At 36.1% G+C, this 16,683-nt stretch overlaps 1 protein-coding gene across 1 annotated transcript in view; it reads right to left on the minus strand.

Moving 5' to 3' along the window:
- DENND6A (DENN/MADD domain containing 6A) overlaps positions 1-16,683 on the minus strand; it is a 44,192-nt gene that overhangs the window by 13,227 nt on the left and 14,282 nt on the right. The window contains exons 4-12 of the mRNA XM_006754702.2: positions 14,265-14,377; positions 11,662-11,742; positions 10,106-10,211; positions 9,431-9,510; positions 7,959-8,009; positions 6,908-6,963; positions 5,178-5,300; positions 4,115-4,210; positions 1,415-1,509 (exon numbers count right to left, since the gene is read on the minus strand). Coding sequence (XP_006754765.1) covers positions 1,415-1,509; positions 4,115-4,210; positions 5,178-5,300; positions 6,908-6,963; positions 7,959-8,009; positions 9,431-9,510; positions 10,106-10,211; positions 11,662-11,742; positions 14,265-14,377 — 801 coding nt within the window. The remainder of the gene's footprint in view (positions 1-1,414; positions 1,510-4,114; positions 4,211-5,177; positions 5,301-6,907; positions 6,964-7,958; positions 8,010-9,430; positions 9,511-10,105; positions 10,212-11,661; positions 11,743-14,264; positions 14,378-16,683) is intronic.

Genomic DNA, 16,683 nt, shown 5'->3' on the forward strand with positions numbered 1-16,683 from the left:
TTAAATTGGCAACTTAACCTGCCTGAAGAGATTTCTCAGATCAGCAAGAATATTAGCTGGCAAGATATCATAACAAAATGAAAAATTCAGGAATTTCCAGTGAGGAATGTCAGAGGTACCATTAAGTTATCTAAAGTTATAAAACTTCCAACCTCAGAATTCATGTATTCACTTAAAAACACCTTTAAAACAGCTACCCTGGCTCCTTCCCCCATCTTGGAGCTGGCGGAGACCTGCTGGACACCGGACTTCTAAAACGACAAGTATGTCTGGAAGGCTGTGGTCCAAGGCCATTACTGCTGGATATAAGCAGGCTCTCTGGAACCAGAGAGAGCATACTGTTTTCTTAAAATTAAAGGTTTTATGCTCAAAATGAAACTGAATTCTATCTAGGCAAGAGATATGTTTTTACATGTACAAAACCAAGAACAACATAGTGACTCCTGGTGGCAAACTGAGTAATCTGGGGAAAGGTAACTCGGGCTTATGGAAATAGTGGCATGGTTCGTGCCAAATTTGGAAGCAATCTTTTTGCTAAGGCCACTGGACACAGAATCTATGTAATGCTGTACTCCTTGAGGATTTAAATCTATTGAGAAGAAACAAGTAAAAGTGGATTTGTTATCTTATTTTTTAAAAAAAAAAGCCGTAGGGGGGTAAGAGATCAACCAAAGGACTTGTATGCATGCATATAAGCATAACCAATGGACATAAGACACTGGGGGAAAGGGGAGGCTAGGGGACTGTCTTGGGCGGGGGGAAAAATGGACACATATGTAATACCCTTTGTAATAATATCTTATTTCTTAAGGAAAGCACACCTTTTTTAAAAAAATATATTTTATTGATTTTTTACAGAGAGGAAAGGAGAGAGATAGAGAGTTAGAAACATCGATGAGAGAGAAACATTGATCAGCTGCCTCCTGCACATCTCCTACTGGGGATGTGCCTGCAACCCAGGTACATGCCCTTGACCGGAATCGAACCTGGGACCTTTCAGTCCGCAGGCCAACGCTCTATCCACTGAGCCAAACCGGTTTCGGCAGCACACCTTTTGATTACTTCTTTAATTAATACCAGCATCACAGAAATGTATAATACTTAGTCAAGTGTTGGAAATCCCTTTTTAATTGGGCTATTTACAAAAAGTAGCTCGTTTTTGAGGTTTCATTTAGCTATAATTCATTCCATGTTTATAACACTAAGTATGTTTTTTAGGAGGAATGATGGATTATACCTGCGTATTTTAGTGAGAAGTTATACTCTTCTCCAAAGGCCCTTATTCAGGTTGCCTCAAAGAAGACTGCCATCAACATAATTAAAAAGTAACCAAAAAGTAAAAACAAAGGGGAAGAAATAAATCTGCTCAGCCACATTATACACGAAAAAGCAGAACACCAAGTTTGTACTTTACCTGCTGGCTTAAGGTCTCCTATTCGAATAATATGTGGCCAGTGCTGAAGTGTTTTTGCAAAAAAGGGGTTGGTTACTCCTAATATGACTGAGGGCCTACATAAAAACAAAACAAAAATGAGGTGAGAGAAAGATGAATGTTCCATCAGTGAAGAATAGTTTACAATTTCTTTTGAGTGAACCATAAACAGATTGTTTTCCTTCATTCAATGTATTCCATATAAACTATATGCCAGACACCATGTTTAGCACTAAGCATATAAAGATGAAAAGACATAGTCCTTCTAAAGTACACAGTTAAAAGGGATACATACTGAATTATGATGCTAGAAATGAAAAAAAAAAACAAAAAACGGTGAAAGTGGTATAAAATGTACAATAATTACAAAGGAGACACTATGTCTACCATGGGATCAAAGAGATGACATTTGCACAAAGATATGAAAGATGAATAAGAGTTCTTTGCCAAATAGATAAGAGTGGTAAAGGTGATGCAGGAGAATGAATAGTATGTGCAAAGTAATGAAGTGAGATCATGATCTGTTTGTGGAACTACAAATAGTTCAGCATTTCTAGAGCACAAAGTACAAATAAAAGTAGTTGGGCACATGCTGGCCAGATCATTAAGTACCAAGTTAATATGCTAAGAAGTTTAGATGTTATCTTGTAGGCAAATGAAAGCTTCTAGAAAACTGAGTAGAGCAATGCCACATGAATGAAAATGTACTTATTAGAAAGGCTACTCTACAGAAAATTTAGAAGATATCCTATAAGGAGGGGAGGAGGTTTGAGAAAAAGCAACAGCTCATATGAAAAGAGACAGGAGGACTGGGAAGAGAGCTTTGGAAACATTAGGACAGTGATGGCGAACCTTTTGAGCTCGGTGTGTCAGCATTTTGAAAAACCCTAACTTAACTCTGGTGCTGTGTCACATATAGAAATTTTTTGATATTTGCAACCATAGAAAAACAAAGATTTGCCCTAACCAGTTTGGCGCAGTGGCTAGAGCGTCGGCCTGCAGACTGAGGGGTCCCGGGTTCGATTCCGGGCAGGGGCATGTACCTTGGTTGCGGGCACATCCCCAGTAGGGGGTGTGCAGGAGGCGGCTGATAGATGTTTCTCTCTCATTGATGTTTCTAACTCTCTGTCCCTCTCCCTTCCTCTCTGTAAAAATCAATAAAATATATTAAAAAAACAAAACAAAACAAAAAAAAATGAAAAACAAAGATTTATATTTTTGATATTTATTTTATATATTTAAATGCCATTTAACAAAGAAAAATCAACCAAAAACATGAGTTCGTGTCAGGTTCGCCATCACTGGATTAGGATGTTGAATTGACAGAATTTGGTAAACTTGATGTGCACCCTATTAAGAAGAAATTTAAGACAATTTAGGTTTTGATAACTAAACAAAAAGTAATAGCATTCATGAAAATACTAAGAGGCTTGGGATTAGGGGGGGGAAAGAGGAAACAAAAAGAATTAAGTTTGAACATGTTTTGTTTTAGGTGACATTAGATGTCCAAGTAGCAAATGTGGTTAAAAAAAATAAATAAATTTGGATATATAGGTCTGGACCTTATAAAGATTTTGACTAGGAAGATAAACTTCAGTCACCAGTATATAGGTGTTAACAGAAGTCATGAGTACAGATAAGATTGTACAGAAAGAGCTGAAACCGGTTTGGCTCAGTGGATAGAGCGTCGGCCTGCGGACTGAAAGGTCCCAGGTTCGATTCCGGTCAAGGGCATGTACCTGGGTTGCGGGCACATCCCCAGTGGGGGATGTGCAGGAGGCAGCTGATTGATGTTTCTCCCTCGTCGATGTTTCTAACTCTCTATCTCTCTCCCTTCCTCTCTGTAAAAAATCAATAAAATATATTTAAAAAAAAAAGATTGTACAGAAAGAATTATCAGTATGAAATCAGAATCAAGAACTCAACACTGAAGAATACCAACATCTCAGGGGTTGGCAGAGAAAGAAAAGTCTGCACAGGAGAGTGAGATGCACCACCAGCCAGCCAGGTAAGAGTGGTATCAAGGATTAAAATATTTTCAAGGTCAACAGCTTAAATGTTATAAGAAAGGGAAAATGGGGCAATATAGTACCCACTGGGTCAAGCAGTGAGAAGGGCCTTACTGACTTGGGCAAGAACAACTTCAGTTGAGATGGAGAAATCAACATGCAATGAACTGAGAAGCAGCCAGGAAACCAAGAAAAGGAGATATAGTAAATAGAGGTTTTTATTGTTACTCTAGAAACTTAGCTATGAAAAGAAGATGAGTAATAGAGCAGGAGCTAAAAGGGAAAGCATAAGATAATTTTTCCCCTTTTACAGACTAGGAAGAACTTTCATGTTTATATGCAAATTCAATGAAGAGGAAGAAGAAAAAGGAAATTATAGAGCAAGAAGAAATAACTGATACTACAACAGGTCCTGAAGTATGAAAAGAAGATAGAACTGACAGTACAGTTGGGATGGCTATTAATGACAATATAGCTCCCACTAATAAAATGAATCATTCAAAGAAAATAAGATGCTGTCTCTGGAAATGTGAACCAGCAGCTCCTTAAACCTTACTTTACAAAATCAATCTGCCAATAAGTTCAAAATTTAAACTTTTAAATTATTACCAAAAATGATTCTGCAGTTTATAAAGGTAATAATTGGTTAATAAAAGTTGATTTGTTTACTTACGGGGCTTGGGTACGAGTAGTATATTCTTTGAATTCACTATCATGAATAGTGAAATAAGGTCGGAAATCACTGAAGTACTTCAATGGAGAAATACAGCTGTGGAGCGAGAACATATAAAACAAAGGACACAGAAATTAAAGGCCCTGCTCAATAAGCATAAAACATCCACATACACAGTATACCCCTAATGGGATAATGTATCTATTTCAATAAGTGGCAAACTCATTTCAGGAAACTAGAAATCAAATGGAAATACATAATGTGAAAGGGCATATTGAAAGAACATTAGACTTGGGGCAGAAAATAAGGTGAAATTCTGATTCTGTCAGATGCCTTTTACTGACACTGACCATTCACATGCCTAATATTTTCAGGTGTCAACTTTGTGTATGTCAGGGATTTTTCAACCTTTTTCATCTCATGCACACATAAACTAATTACTAAAATTTCACAGCATACCAAAAAATATATTTTTGCTGCTCTAACAAAAATAAAAAGGTACATATTTTTTTCAAGTTATAAGAGAAAGTTTATTTAGAAAGTTACAGAGGTAGCAGAAGCAAGCCAGCTGGGTTTGCATAGGCTCAGGAAACAAGTTACAGAGGCAAAAGAAGGGACCTTGAAGGTTAGGAGAGGGAAAGGCAAAGGTAACGCACCTGGGGGGAAGGGTAGAGGAATGGGTGGGCATGCTCCTGAAAGGAAGAGCACTGGTGTAATTTTGATTCATTCACACCAAAAGGCTATAGGTAGGTAAGTTGGCTGTTGTCATTTTTTAATTTGACAATCTAAGGGTAAAGCGGTCAGTGCCCCTGACTAAAAGTCAGGTACTGCCTGTTTTGGCACACGGGTTGGAAATCACTGGTGTAAGTAAATGAATGTGCTTGTTGCTCAGAAAAACAAGAACATGGTTCCAGCCTTCATGAAGCCTGATTAATTTTCTCATCCATAAATTGGTGCTATAATGAGCACAAACTTCTTTGTGTGGATCAATGCAATGAGTGTACAAGCAAATAACAGATGGGAAAGTGCTGCAAGTATCACCATTATGAACGAATGTACTCACTTAACAAGTGCCAATACAGTCTCCGAAGACTCTGAAGGTGATGGTGCCATGACCACAAGGGGCTCCCCCAACAGCACCAGTTCCCAAAGCATCTGACTATGAAAGAAAACTGGGAAAAAACACCTGAAAGGTGTTTACATAGTAGGAACATTGTTATTTATCCAACTTGTTAAGTTCCCATGTAATCATTCTAAACACTTCACATTGAGTCCTGGCTGGTGCGGCTCAGTTGGTTGGTGTGTCCCTGCACCGAAAGGTTGCCAATTTGATTGGGTTGCGGGCTAGATTGGGCACATGCTTGGGTTGCAGGTTAGATCCCCAGTAGTGGGCATGCAGGAGGCAGCCGATCAATATTAGGCTCTCACATCAATGTTTCACTCTCTCTACCGTCTCCCTTTCTCTCTCTCTCAAAATAAAATCTATCAAATCTTTAAAAAAAAAAGGCCTGATTTTTATAGTTTTTCCTTTTCCAGAATATTATATAAATGGAATCATTCAGTAAGTAGCTCTTTATACTAAATCTAGCCCATTTCACTAAATATAATGCTTCTGAAAGTCATCCATAATATATCAATAGTTCATTCTTAATCGCTGGGAAGTATTCCATGCACATATCTCATTTTGTTTATCCACTTACCAGTTGATGGACATTTGCATTATTTCCAGTGTTAGGGTGGTATGTAAAGTTGCTATAAACACGTGCATACAGGTCTTTGTGTAGGTATGTTTTCATTTTTATTGCATAAATTCCTAAAAGTAGGGTTACTGGGCTGTGCCAGGTCCAGTACATGAAACAAATCTAGCGTATAAAACTAATGATCTTTGAAGCAGTATGCCATGCAAGTCACACACACACACACACACACACACAAAACCCATATACACATAAAAAAAAAGCAAACCAAAACTCACTGTCTTTCACATGAATTCTGATTATATGTATTAATATTTAGTAATTGCTCATTTATAACAATGGTTTCTCAAGCTAAGCTCCACATGAGAACCACCAGGGAGCTGGAACTTGGGCACCATTTCAAAAATTCTTACTTAGCTGCTCTGTGTAAAGTACATTGGTACTTTTTCCTTCTTTCTTTCTTAAGTGCTAGATTATCTGCACTTAATTTTTAGTTTTTCATTTTAAAAAGTTTCAAACATACAGAGAAATAAAGATAATAATGTAAGAACTCCCTTATATATATCATTTAGTGTTAACAATATTTTGCTATTTTTGCTTCATTTACTTTTTCTTATTGAAGTACTTTAAAATAAAACACAAACTTCATGACATTTCACCTCAAAATACTTAAAAGTGCATCTCTAAAAAAATAAGTGCATTTAAAAAAATTTAATCCTCACTGTGGGATATGTTTGAGTTTAGAGAGAGGGAAGGGGGGGGAAGGAAGGAAAGTGAGAGAGAAACATTGATTGGTTGCCTCCTATACATGCCCCAAATGGGGATCAAACCCCGCAACCTAGATATGCGCTCTGACCAGGAATCCAACCCACAACCTTTTGGTGTAAGAATGATGCTCCAACCAACTGAGCCACACAGGCCAGGGAATGAGTGCATTTTTTTTATATCATTACAATACCAAAGCTTGTAACATGCAGTCAAGCTGAAGCATAATGATTATTTTCCAGTATTTTTCTACATTTCATATGCAAACATTCATTTTCTAAAGAAATTTAACATCAAAAAGCAAAAGCAGTTAAAATGTTTTACTCTATACCTGAAAAGATCCACTTCATGAACAGTAGATAAAACAACAGATATGTGTGTGTCTGCCTAAGAGATAGAAAAGAAATAGAGATGTCATTAAAATGTACAGAAATTGATTTTTTAAATATACCTATTTATCTCATGATCAAAAAACATATTGCCCTATCTTTTAAGATTCTCTTCCTCTAGGGAAAGCTACAGAAAATGGGTCTGACCCAACTCCCCTAAACAGCAGAAGATCAAGGAAACATTACATAGTTAAAGCATTAATTTAATAGCCAGATGAATTCACGACTGTATGAAATACTACCATAATATTATATGATATATATAACAGACAAAATTAGCTTTCCTACTGCTCTACATTTTTATTCAATTCAAAGAACAATGGAAGTGATAATATACTAGTTAAAATGTCTCAGATGAGCCGAAACCGGTTTGGCTCAGTGGATAGAGCGTCGGCCTGCGGACTGAAAGGTCCCAGGTTCGATTCCGGTCAAGGGCATGTACCTGGGTTGCAGGCACATCCCCAGTAGGAGATGTGCAGGAGGCAGCTGATCGATGTTTCTCTCTCATCGACGTTTCTAACTCTCTATCTCTCTCCCTTCCTCTCTGTAAAAAATGAATAAAATATATTTAAAAAAAAAAATGTCTCAGATGAAAAAATTCAACTCCACCCTAGAACAGATGTAGCTTTGAGGAAAATGAAAGGCAATCATAACTACAGAATCCTTTTGCTTGAGTTTGCTAAAACCAGAAGTCTGCTGACCACTCTATAAGAGGCTTTTTAGAATTAAATCTTGCTGAAAAAAATATTTACTTTCCCCTTGTCCTCAAATTACAGTATAAATTCTGAGTTCTCAACAGTATCTACCAGAGAAAGAACAAGAAAAATATCTGAGAAATATTAGGAAGTTTACTATCAATTCATTAACATATTATTTAATAGGTATTTCAGTACTATTCAGAATTGTATCATAAACCCAAGACTGCATTTGCTAGTTTAAAATGCCAGTTAGAGACTCTCTGTGCTGGTTTATTCTACCACAGTACCACACTACCTGCACTATTTGAGTTGTCCCAGGTTTGTCATGACATGTGGGAATCCGTACCTTAAAGAGAAAGAAGAAATTAACTTTGGTAACAAAATAATGTTCTTTATATAATTTGCCAGTCCCATCACAGAGGGATCAGAAATGCTCTATCCTGCTGCTAAAAAGGGTACACTTAGCACTACCTAAAAAGCCATAAAAACAAAGTATTTATGTCAGATTAAAAAACTGAGGTCATATTTATTTTCAGTCACAGCAAAAGGTAAATGCACCAAGGTCTCCATATTCCCATACACACAGAAATCACTAAACCAATGAGAAGCAAATGTGCTGAAAAACAGAAAAGGGACATCAACTTCATACCGTTTCCAGTTTATTGTTCCAATCTTTGCTTCATTAATATACACACACCCAAACACACCCTTCCAAGCTTGCCAAACTATGGGATAAATCCCATAGGAAACCAAGAAAACTCTCAACCCAGGACTACAAGTACTACCTTTGATGATTTCCCAGGGAAAAAAACAAAACACAGAAAAGAACACATTTAAGAGAGCATTGCCAAAAATAAATCCAACAAGAAAATTAAATGCAAAAGCACTTAGAGCCCACTCATACAAAGCCTGAGAGCAAAATGCAAATTTATTTTAGAAAATGAAGGAAAGAAAATTTAATAGAGAACAATACCCTAGGATGGACATGTTTGGTCTGACATTACATATTAAGAAGATCATTTAAGACTAAAAAACAATGGCTTTCCTAATTTCTTTTAATTTTTAGTAATTCATACTTGATCCAAGTATGTTGCAATACCACCCATCTCTGGAGAGCCATAAAGTAGAATTCTTGGTGGCATTTACATGCACATGTATTATATAAAAACTGGAGGCTCGGTGCATGAATTAGTGCACTGGTAGGGTCCCTCAACCTGGCCTGTGCCTTCTCGCAATCCAGGACCCCTCAGGGGATTGTCAGACTGCTGGTTTCGGCCCGGTCCCCGCAGGTAAGGCTGAGGGACCCCACCAGTGCAGGAATCCATGCACTGGGCCTCTAGTATGCATATATAAGATCTTTGGCTAATCTCTTCCTGCCCGCCCTCCCCTCCTTCCCTCTGAGATTCATCAGTCTGCTCCATGTTTCCATGCCTCTGCATTGAGCGTCTGCCCCCTGGTCAGTGTGCATCATAGCTACCGGTCAAATGGTCACTTAGGCCTATATATATATATAGATGACCCCCCCCACCCCATGCAAACTTTACAGGAAGATGGGACTGGTGCCCCTGGAGTTGTGTTACTAATGGTTTTGTGCAGCAGGATGAACTGGTATATCTGTAACTCCTCACATAAAATAAAATAATAAAATAAAAAAGCAAGTGAAGGCAATAACAAGATTGGATGTTATTAGGAAGTTAAAAAGCAAAACTCGTGTATGAACGCTTACAGATTTTTTAAAAAGGAGACAAATGAAATATAAGTTATTACCTTCATTACCACCCCCATAATAGGCAGGTATAATGTTTTCCCTGGCACTGGGGCAGGCCATCGATCAACATCATTACAAGCTGTAAAACATAATAAAATTCTTCCTTAGTATAAATGGAAATATTAAAATATGAAAAATAGCATATTAGATTTTAGAACTCTACTTTCTATAGGGCAGGACAAATATACTGGGAAGGTTGGAAAAGAGGTTAAATAAAATAAAAGCAGTGACAATATCTTACATTTCACCAGAAATACACCTCTGCTAGGATAAAATTGGTTAATATATTTTTTAAAGCAACCAAATAATAGGTTTAAAGGAGTTTTTCTAATCATTTATTAATACTAAAATTAGCTACAAAAGCACACCACTTGGCAGAGGCCTTCTCTCTGTATCAAGCGACATAAGGATTTCTGTTTAACAGTACGAAGTATCAGAAATGTCAACTCAATATTTGTTTATTATTGTCCTATGGTGCAAATGGAGATAATAAATGATACCGTTTTTCGTGTTTCTAGGTAAAGATGCCAGAAGAGTAGTTTTACATCTCTCTCCCACCATAAAATTCTTAACTAAATTTTTAAAAGGTCAACTTCATTATTATCAGACCATTTCCAGTAAAATTTTTAAAACTACTTCATAAAGTTACTTAAGTCACACAATGTTTAACTTACCTGCTTCCAAATAAGGTTTGCTCTTTTCAAAATACTCTGGTGCTATCTGTTTGAGTACAGTGTGAAAAAAATGAATATAAGGTAGTTTGCTGATCAAAACCAAGGACTGGAGGGAAAAAAGAAACAAGGTGTTGTTGTTGTTTTTTAATTTTCTAATGAGTATAGTTTAAGTTTGTCATTTCTTATATCAGCAATTACTAACAATCTAAATTCAGCAAAAAGTGTGGATTTTGAAATAAAAAGGTTTTTACAGTATATGGTTAAAAAGAACCATAAAACTATAATCGCAGAATACAAGAAGTTTTAACCTTAATACTACACTTTAAGAACATAAAAAGCATACTGACAGATTTTCCTTCTTTCCAGGAAAAAGAATTTCCGGTAAACAGACGAACATCATGGATAATTTCTAAAGGCTAGCTACTACTATCATTATCAAAACAATATCAGGAATTAGCTAGATAAATTATTCCTAATAAGGAAAGAGCAAATTGTGATGCTTTCTCAAACTAAGACCTGTAGCTGTTATTATTTTATTTTTTATTGAATTCATTGGGAGGACATTGGTTAATCAAATTAAGTGAGTTTCAGGGATACAATTCCATAAACACATCATCTGTATATTGTATTGTGTGCTCACCACCCCAAGTTTCCTTCCATTACCACTTATTCACCCTTATCCTCTCCTACCTCCCAATATTTTAGAGTTTAATGGTCATAACCACATACTTAGAAATTGTGGCTTTACAGTTTAATCGCTAGATACAGATTATGTTGATCTTATTTTTTAAATATATTTTTCTTTAAATTTATTTTTTACTTTTCAGTCCAGCATCAATTACTGGTCAGGGCATACTCTGGTTACAAAAGGTAAAGGTGTTTCATTAGTTGGGAATGACTTGAAATCAACTAATATTTTTTTTAAAGAAAGTAAAAGATTGTACATTTACAGTAAAAACTATGCCTAGATGTTGCTAAAGTATATTTACTGACTCTTCAAAAAAGTACTAGTTGTAACTTTATTATAACCTGTTTATTCTTTCCCTTATTCTAGAACGTAAAAATTAAGTAGATTCTGCCCTGACTGGGTGGCTCAACTGGCTGGGTGTCATCCCGTGCACCTGGAGGTTGCCAGTCACGGGCACATGCCCAGGTTACAGCTTGATCCCCCATAGAGGGGCTTACAGGAGGCAGCTGATCAATATTGTGTTCTCACATCGATGTTTCTCTCTCTCCCTTTCCCTTCCTACCTCTAAAAAAATAAAAAACCTATTTTTAAAAACTAAGCAGATTCTTTTGGTTTTTGACAGTTTCATAAAAAACTAAGTTATTGTCATGAATATACTACAGAGGCAGCAGAAAGGTAAAATTTAGTAACAGATAAAAATCTAGGAACAGATGTTTATAACCTAAAAAAACACAAAGATAAAATATAAATTCTAGTAAGTTTCAAAATAAAATATCAAAGACTTTAAAGACTATTCATTCTGATAGTTTCTATCTTTCTAACCATATTATAAAAATATTTTTTCTATTATAGTGTATCTGAAAATTACCTTTTGAAAATAGCCTCTTTTTAGAGTTTTGTCTCGAACTTGTCGGAAATACACATATCCATAAAAATAAGCAGGATCTTTCTATGAAAGAAGTGACAAATGAAAAATATAATTATGTGTAGCCATCCTTTATTATTAACATTAAGTTCCTTTATAAACCCGAATGGAGTCATGAAGTATACACAAAGAGGTAGTTATGCTTTTCCACCAACACAAACAACAATCATGAGAGTAACAGCCAGATAAAAACCTAACTTGCCCAAAGATGAAATAATCATTAATAAAGTCATATTTCCCCCTGTAACTTACTCTGTTTATGTTCTTTATTCATAGCTGTACTAGTTAAAGGGTTATGAACAACTAAATTGTTTTTCCCCAATGCTTTGTATAATTTTTTAAATCCTGCCTATACTTTTGCATTAGGGGACACTTTTAGTAAAACGAAGTGTCCTAATGTAAAATTTCGAGAGAGAAACAAAAGGAGTTAAATCCCAACTTGAAGCTTATGTAGCCACTAATGTTTTTACCCAATAATAATGAAATATTGGAATATTTATCAACATACAATTTGAAAGGTAATTACATTCCAAAAAACTTAAGTTTTAACATCCTAATGGAATAAATTTTGGCCTGGTTCCTCATTTGATATTTTTAAATAAGTGCTTATTGACCGACCACCTACTCTGAACAAGGCATTGTGTTAGAGAAGATAGAAAGATGCATCAGACACAGTTCCTAAAGGAGATCACAATCTAAGAGGAATAAGAAAAGTACAAAAATGACCATAATGGAATAGGAGGGCAGGTACAAAGCACTAAGTGTTACAAAGAGGTTAAGGGGGAAGAGATTATCTCTGTCTATGCAGATCAGTAAAGATTTCATTGAGACACCTAGTTTTGAATTGGGCAATGAAGGATGGATATGTTTAAACAAAGACATTTAATGTCTTTAAACTAAAGACATTCCAGGTTTAGGAATTACAGCAAAAAAGACACAGAAAAATACAAGCTATCCCAGAAAAAAAGCAAGATAAAAGTAGTTTATTTAGGCTAAAAGATGGCACATGTATAGGAAGGGTAAAAAGTTGGAAACTGGAAAGGTAAAGGCCTTATTTTGGAAGGCTCAGAAAGTGAGCACAAGCAAACAGTACTATCATTAGCTCTTTGTTCATTAAACAATGCGTAGTCATTTTAGATTTTACTTATTTTTAGATAATACATATGTACATTTTAGCTGGGAACACTGTCCAAGATATATCGTGTTGGAATATCTTTGGGCAAGTTTCATATCCTCAATAACACTTAATTCCCACATCTGCAAAAGGAATACTCTCAGAACACTACAGAGATTAATGAGATAATATATGCTTTTTGATACAGTGAACCTAGAACATAAAAAGGTCTAATAAATGTAGTGATTATTATCATCAATTGAAAGAATATGTTAATAGTGGAAGCATAAGGTGATGGAAAGGAACAGATGGTTATAAGAGACATTTCTTTGGCTAACTGGGAGAGGGTTCCTGTCATTAGTGAAACCAGTTAGGTATACTGTAAATGCTGATTGTAGGCAAACTAAAGTTCATATTGGATGTGCTGATGCCACATATAGATGGAAATGTTCCTCACACAGTTAGAAATGTAAGTGTGGGTACAAAACAGAAATGTATGCTCTGGAATAATCGGAATTATTAAAATTATTTTTAATAAATAATAATTTAAAAATAAAGCTCATTAAAAAAAATCAAAAAGAGAATTCTAATTCTATTATAAAGTAGGTAGGGATTAATTACCGCAGGGAATCTTCGACTCTGGGCGATATTTACTGGTATAATACTACCCTATCTCCACATCTAAACAAGGAGTTATTTCTCATCCGGTGTTGCTCAGTGGTTGAATATCAACCTTTAAACCAGGAGGTCACAGTTCGATTCCTGGTTAGGGCACATGTCTGGGTTGGGGGCTCAATCCCCAGTGTGGAGTGTGCAGGAGGTAGCCAATCAATGATTCTCTCTCATCTCTGATGTATCTCCTTCTCTCTCTCTCTCCCCCTTCCTAAAATCAGTAAGAATAAAACTTTAAAACAACTTAAACAAGGAGTTATTGCCCAGGCAGGGTGGCTCAGTTGGTTGGAGTGTCATCCCATGCACCAAAAAGGATGCAGGTTTGATTCCTGGTCAGCACATATACCTACATTGTGGGTGCAATCAATCCCTAGTTGGGGCCAATATGGGAAGCAACTGATTGACGTTTCTCTCTCACATCAGTTTCTCTCTCTCTTTCCTCTCTCTAAAATTAAAGAACATATCCTCGAGTGAGGATTAAATATAATAAAATAAACAAGGAGTTATTAACAAATGAAAGAAAATTACTTCAGCATTCTAATCAATTTCTCTAACTCCCAATGGGCATTACATCTCAAGAACAGTAACTTTATAAAGTCTCCTTCACTCACATATTGAATCTATATGAATCAGATTTAGGAAATTCAGCAGTGTGATATAGAAACAAAACAAAAGCAAAATGTTTCTGAATGCTATAAGAAGTAACTGAGTTTTAAAGTTTCCTCTCACATAGACATTCTCTTATTACTACTTTTCCAACCTTTAAGTAAACTGGTAAATCTTTGTCAAATTGATCCAGGAAACAATGCAGTGACACCCTCCTCCCAGAAGACTGTCGAAATCTAAAACAGAACTGGGTATCTCCAAGACAACCTAATGAAACAAAAATGAAATAAATTTAGGATAGCACAGTATAACACTTACTTATCCAGTTTCATTAAATGTAGCAAGGGTCCTAGCATCATTTAAATCCATTCCATCATGTTTTAGAGAAGAAAAAAGAGATCCTGACAGTTCAAGTGACTTGCTCAACACTATCTTCACTGGTTAGAGGCAAAGCCATTAGTAAAACATGCATCCTAAGTCCTGCATTATTTTTCCATTTTCCCCATGTAATTAAAATTACTTAAAATTGTTTGCATGTAATGCAGACTCACAAGTATAATAATGAGCAAAAGAAGCCAAATACAAAATAATACATAGTTCAAATCCATTTATGTAATTGTTAAAAAAAAAAAAAAGGCGGGCACGCCTGGCCAGCATGACTCAGTGGTTGAGCATCGACCCATGAACCAGGAGGTCATGGTTTGAGTCCTGGTCAGTGTACATGCCCAGGCTCAATCCTCAGTGTGGGGCGTGCAGGAGGCAGCCAATCAATGATGTCTCTCATCATTGATGTTTCTCTCTCTTTCCCCCTCTCTCTTCCTCTCTGAAATCAATAAAAGAATATATTTTTAAGAAGCAGGCAAAAGTACAGACGTTAGAAATGCTTGGTTGGGTGATAAAACTATAAACAAGCAAGAAACTTATTACTGTAAGAATCAGGGTAGTGGTTACATTTGAAAGGGGAGGGAAACAGTGTTTGGAGGAGACATATGGGGCTTTTGAAGTACTGTATTTCTTGACCTTGTATGTGTTTTATATTTCACAATGAGAATTTTTTTTAAAAAGGCATAATATAGCCGAGTCAGGAAGAGCTCAAGTAATAAACCTATTTTAACTAAAAATAACTTTTTAACCTTTAATCATTTTAGGAAACCTCTTAAAACATGTAAACTTTACAACTAAACTGTCAGGCAATAATTACAAAAAACTGAATATCCTAAAAAGACAGATGAAAGTAAATTGTCACTCAAATTTTTCCCCGTTACCATATTTAAAATAGGATTATATTAAATATAAAATGTGCTCAAGATTTTATTATTACTTATTATGCACAGAAGTACTTTAGCACATGAAGTTCTTTTTATTTATTTTTTTATTTTATTGATTTTTTACAGAGAGGAAGGGAGAGAGATAGAGAGTTAGAAACATCGATCAGCTGCTTCCTGCACAACTCCCACTGGGGATATGCCCGCAACCAAGGTACATGCCCTTGACCGGAATCGAACCCGGGACCCTTCAGTCCGCAGGCCGACGCTCTATCCACTGAGCCAAACCGGTTTCGGCTAGCACATGAAGTTCTTAACAAAAGAAACAGAAACTTGGAAATATATTTTTCTTTTTAAAGAAAATACACTTTATTATAATTCCTTATGAAGTTAAAAACAGAGGCAGACCCCCCTAAATAAAGGATTGTAAAACAAAGGGCCATTCCATTAAAAATCAAATAATCTCAAACACTGAAAATTTAACATAACAAATAGGATCCTCAGATGGGATTCCTGCTTCTAACATGTAGTCCTCCTACAGTCACAGTTATGGGGATTATATTTAGCTTCTGAATTCTCAGGTAGAGAAAGATAAGCCATGTGATTTTTTGAGTAGCAAAAACTGATCATTGCTCTTAACTTTCTGGTTGTTCTTCTTTCCAATGTATAAATTTGCTATTCCTGATCTTTGGGGTTGGGGGGAGCACCTTGTTTATTTGCATTATTTCCATACTTATTCTTACAGGAGCTGGATGGCAGGGACAACACAGGGCACAGGTATTGAAATTTCAAGAGTGGAGAACATTGACATAAAGATGATTTCAGACATAAAAAGGAGACGATTCCCTGAACCTCAACCCTAATGTTACAATCAGAAGGATGATATTGAAACTTGGTATTATGAAAATCAGACGTTATAAGACACTGATCTCCCAGAAACATTACTTCAAGGGCCATAAGTAGATCATTATCAATTGCAGTTGACTTGACACTGGCCAGGAACAAAGAGGGGCTACATTATACATAAATTGGTGTTCTCCAGAGCAAGTCCAAATCAAAGAAAAAAGGAAGTACAGCCCTCCTAACACCAGAAAAACCTTCATCTGGCCAGAGCACCAATATGTTTTTTAAAAAGCAACTCAGTGCCCTGGCCAGTGTGGCTCAGTTGGTTGGAGTGTCATCCCATACATCAAAAGGTTGTGGGTTCAATTCTCAGAAAAGGCTAATACCTAGGTTGCAGGGACACTGAGAAGTACACACTAATTTCTCTGAGACCATTATAAGATAGAACAGGAAAATGCAATAGAT

This window comes from Myotis davidii, unplaced genomic scaffold (assembly GCF_000327345.1).
Source record: "Myotis davidii unplaced genomic scaffold, ASM32734v1 scaffold111, whole genome shotgun sequence".
NCBI lineage: Eukaryota > Metazoa > Chordata > Mammalia > Chiroptera > Vespertilionidae > Myotis > Myotis davidii.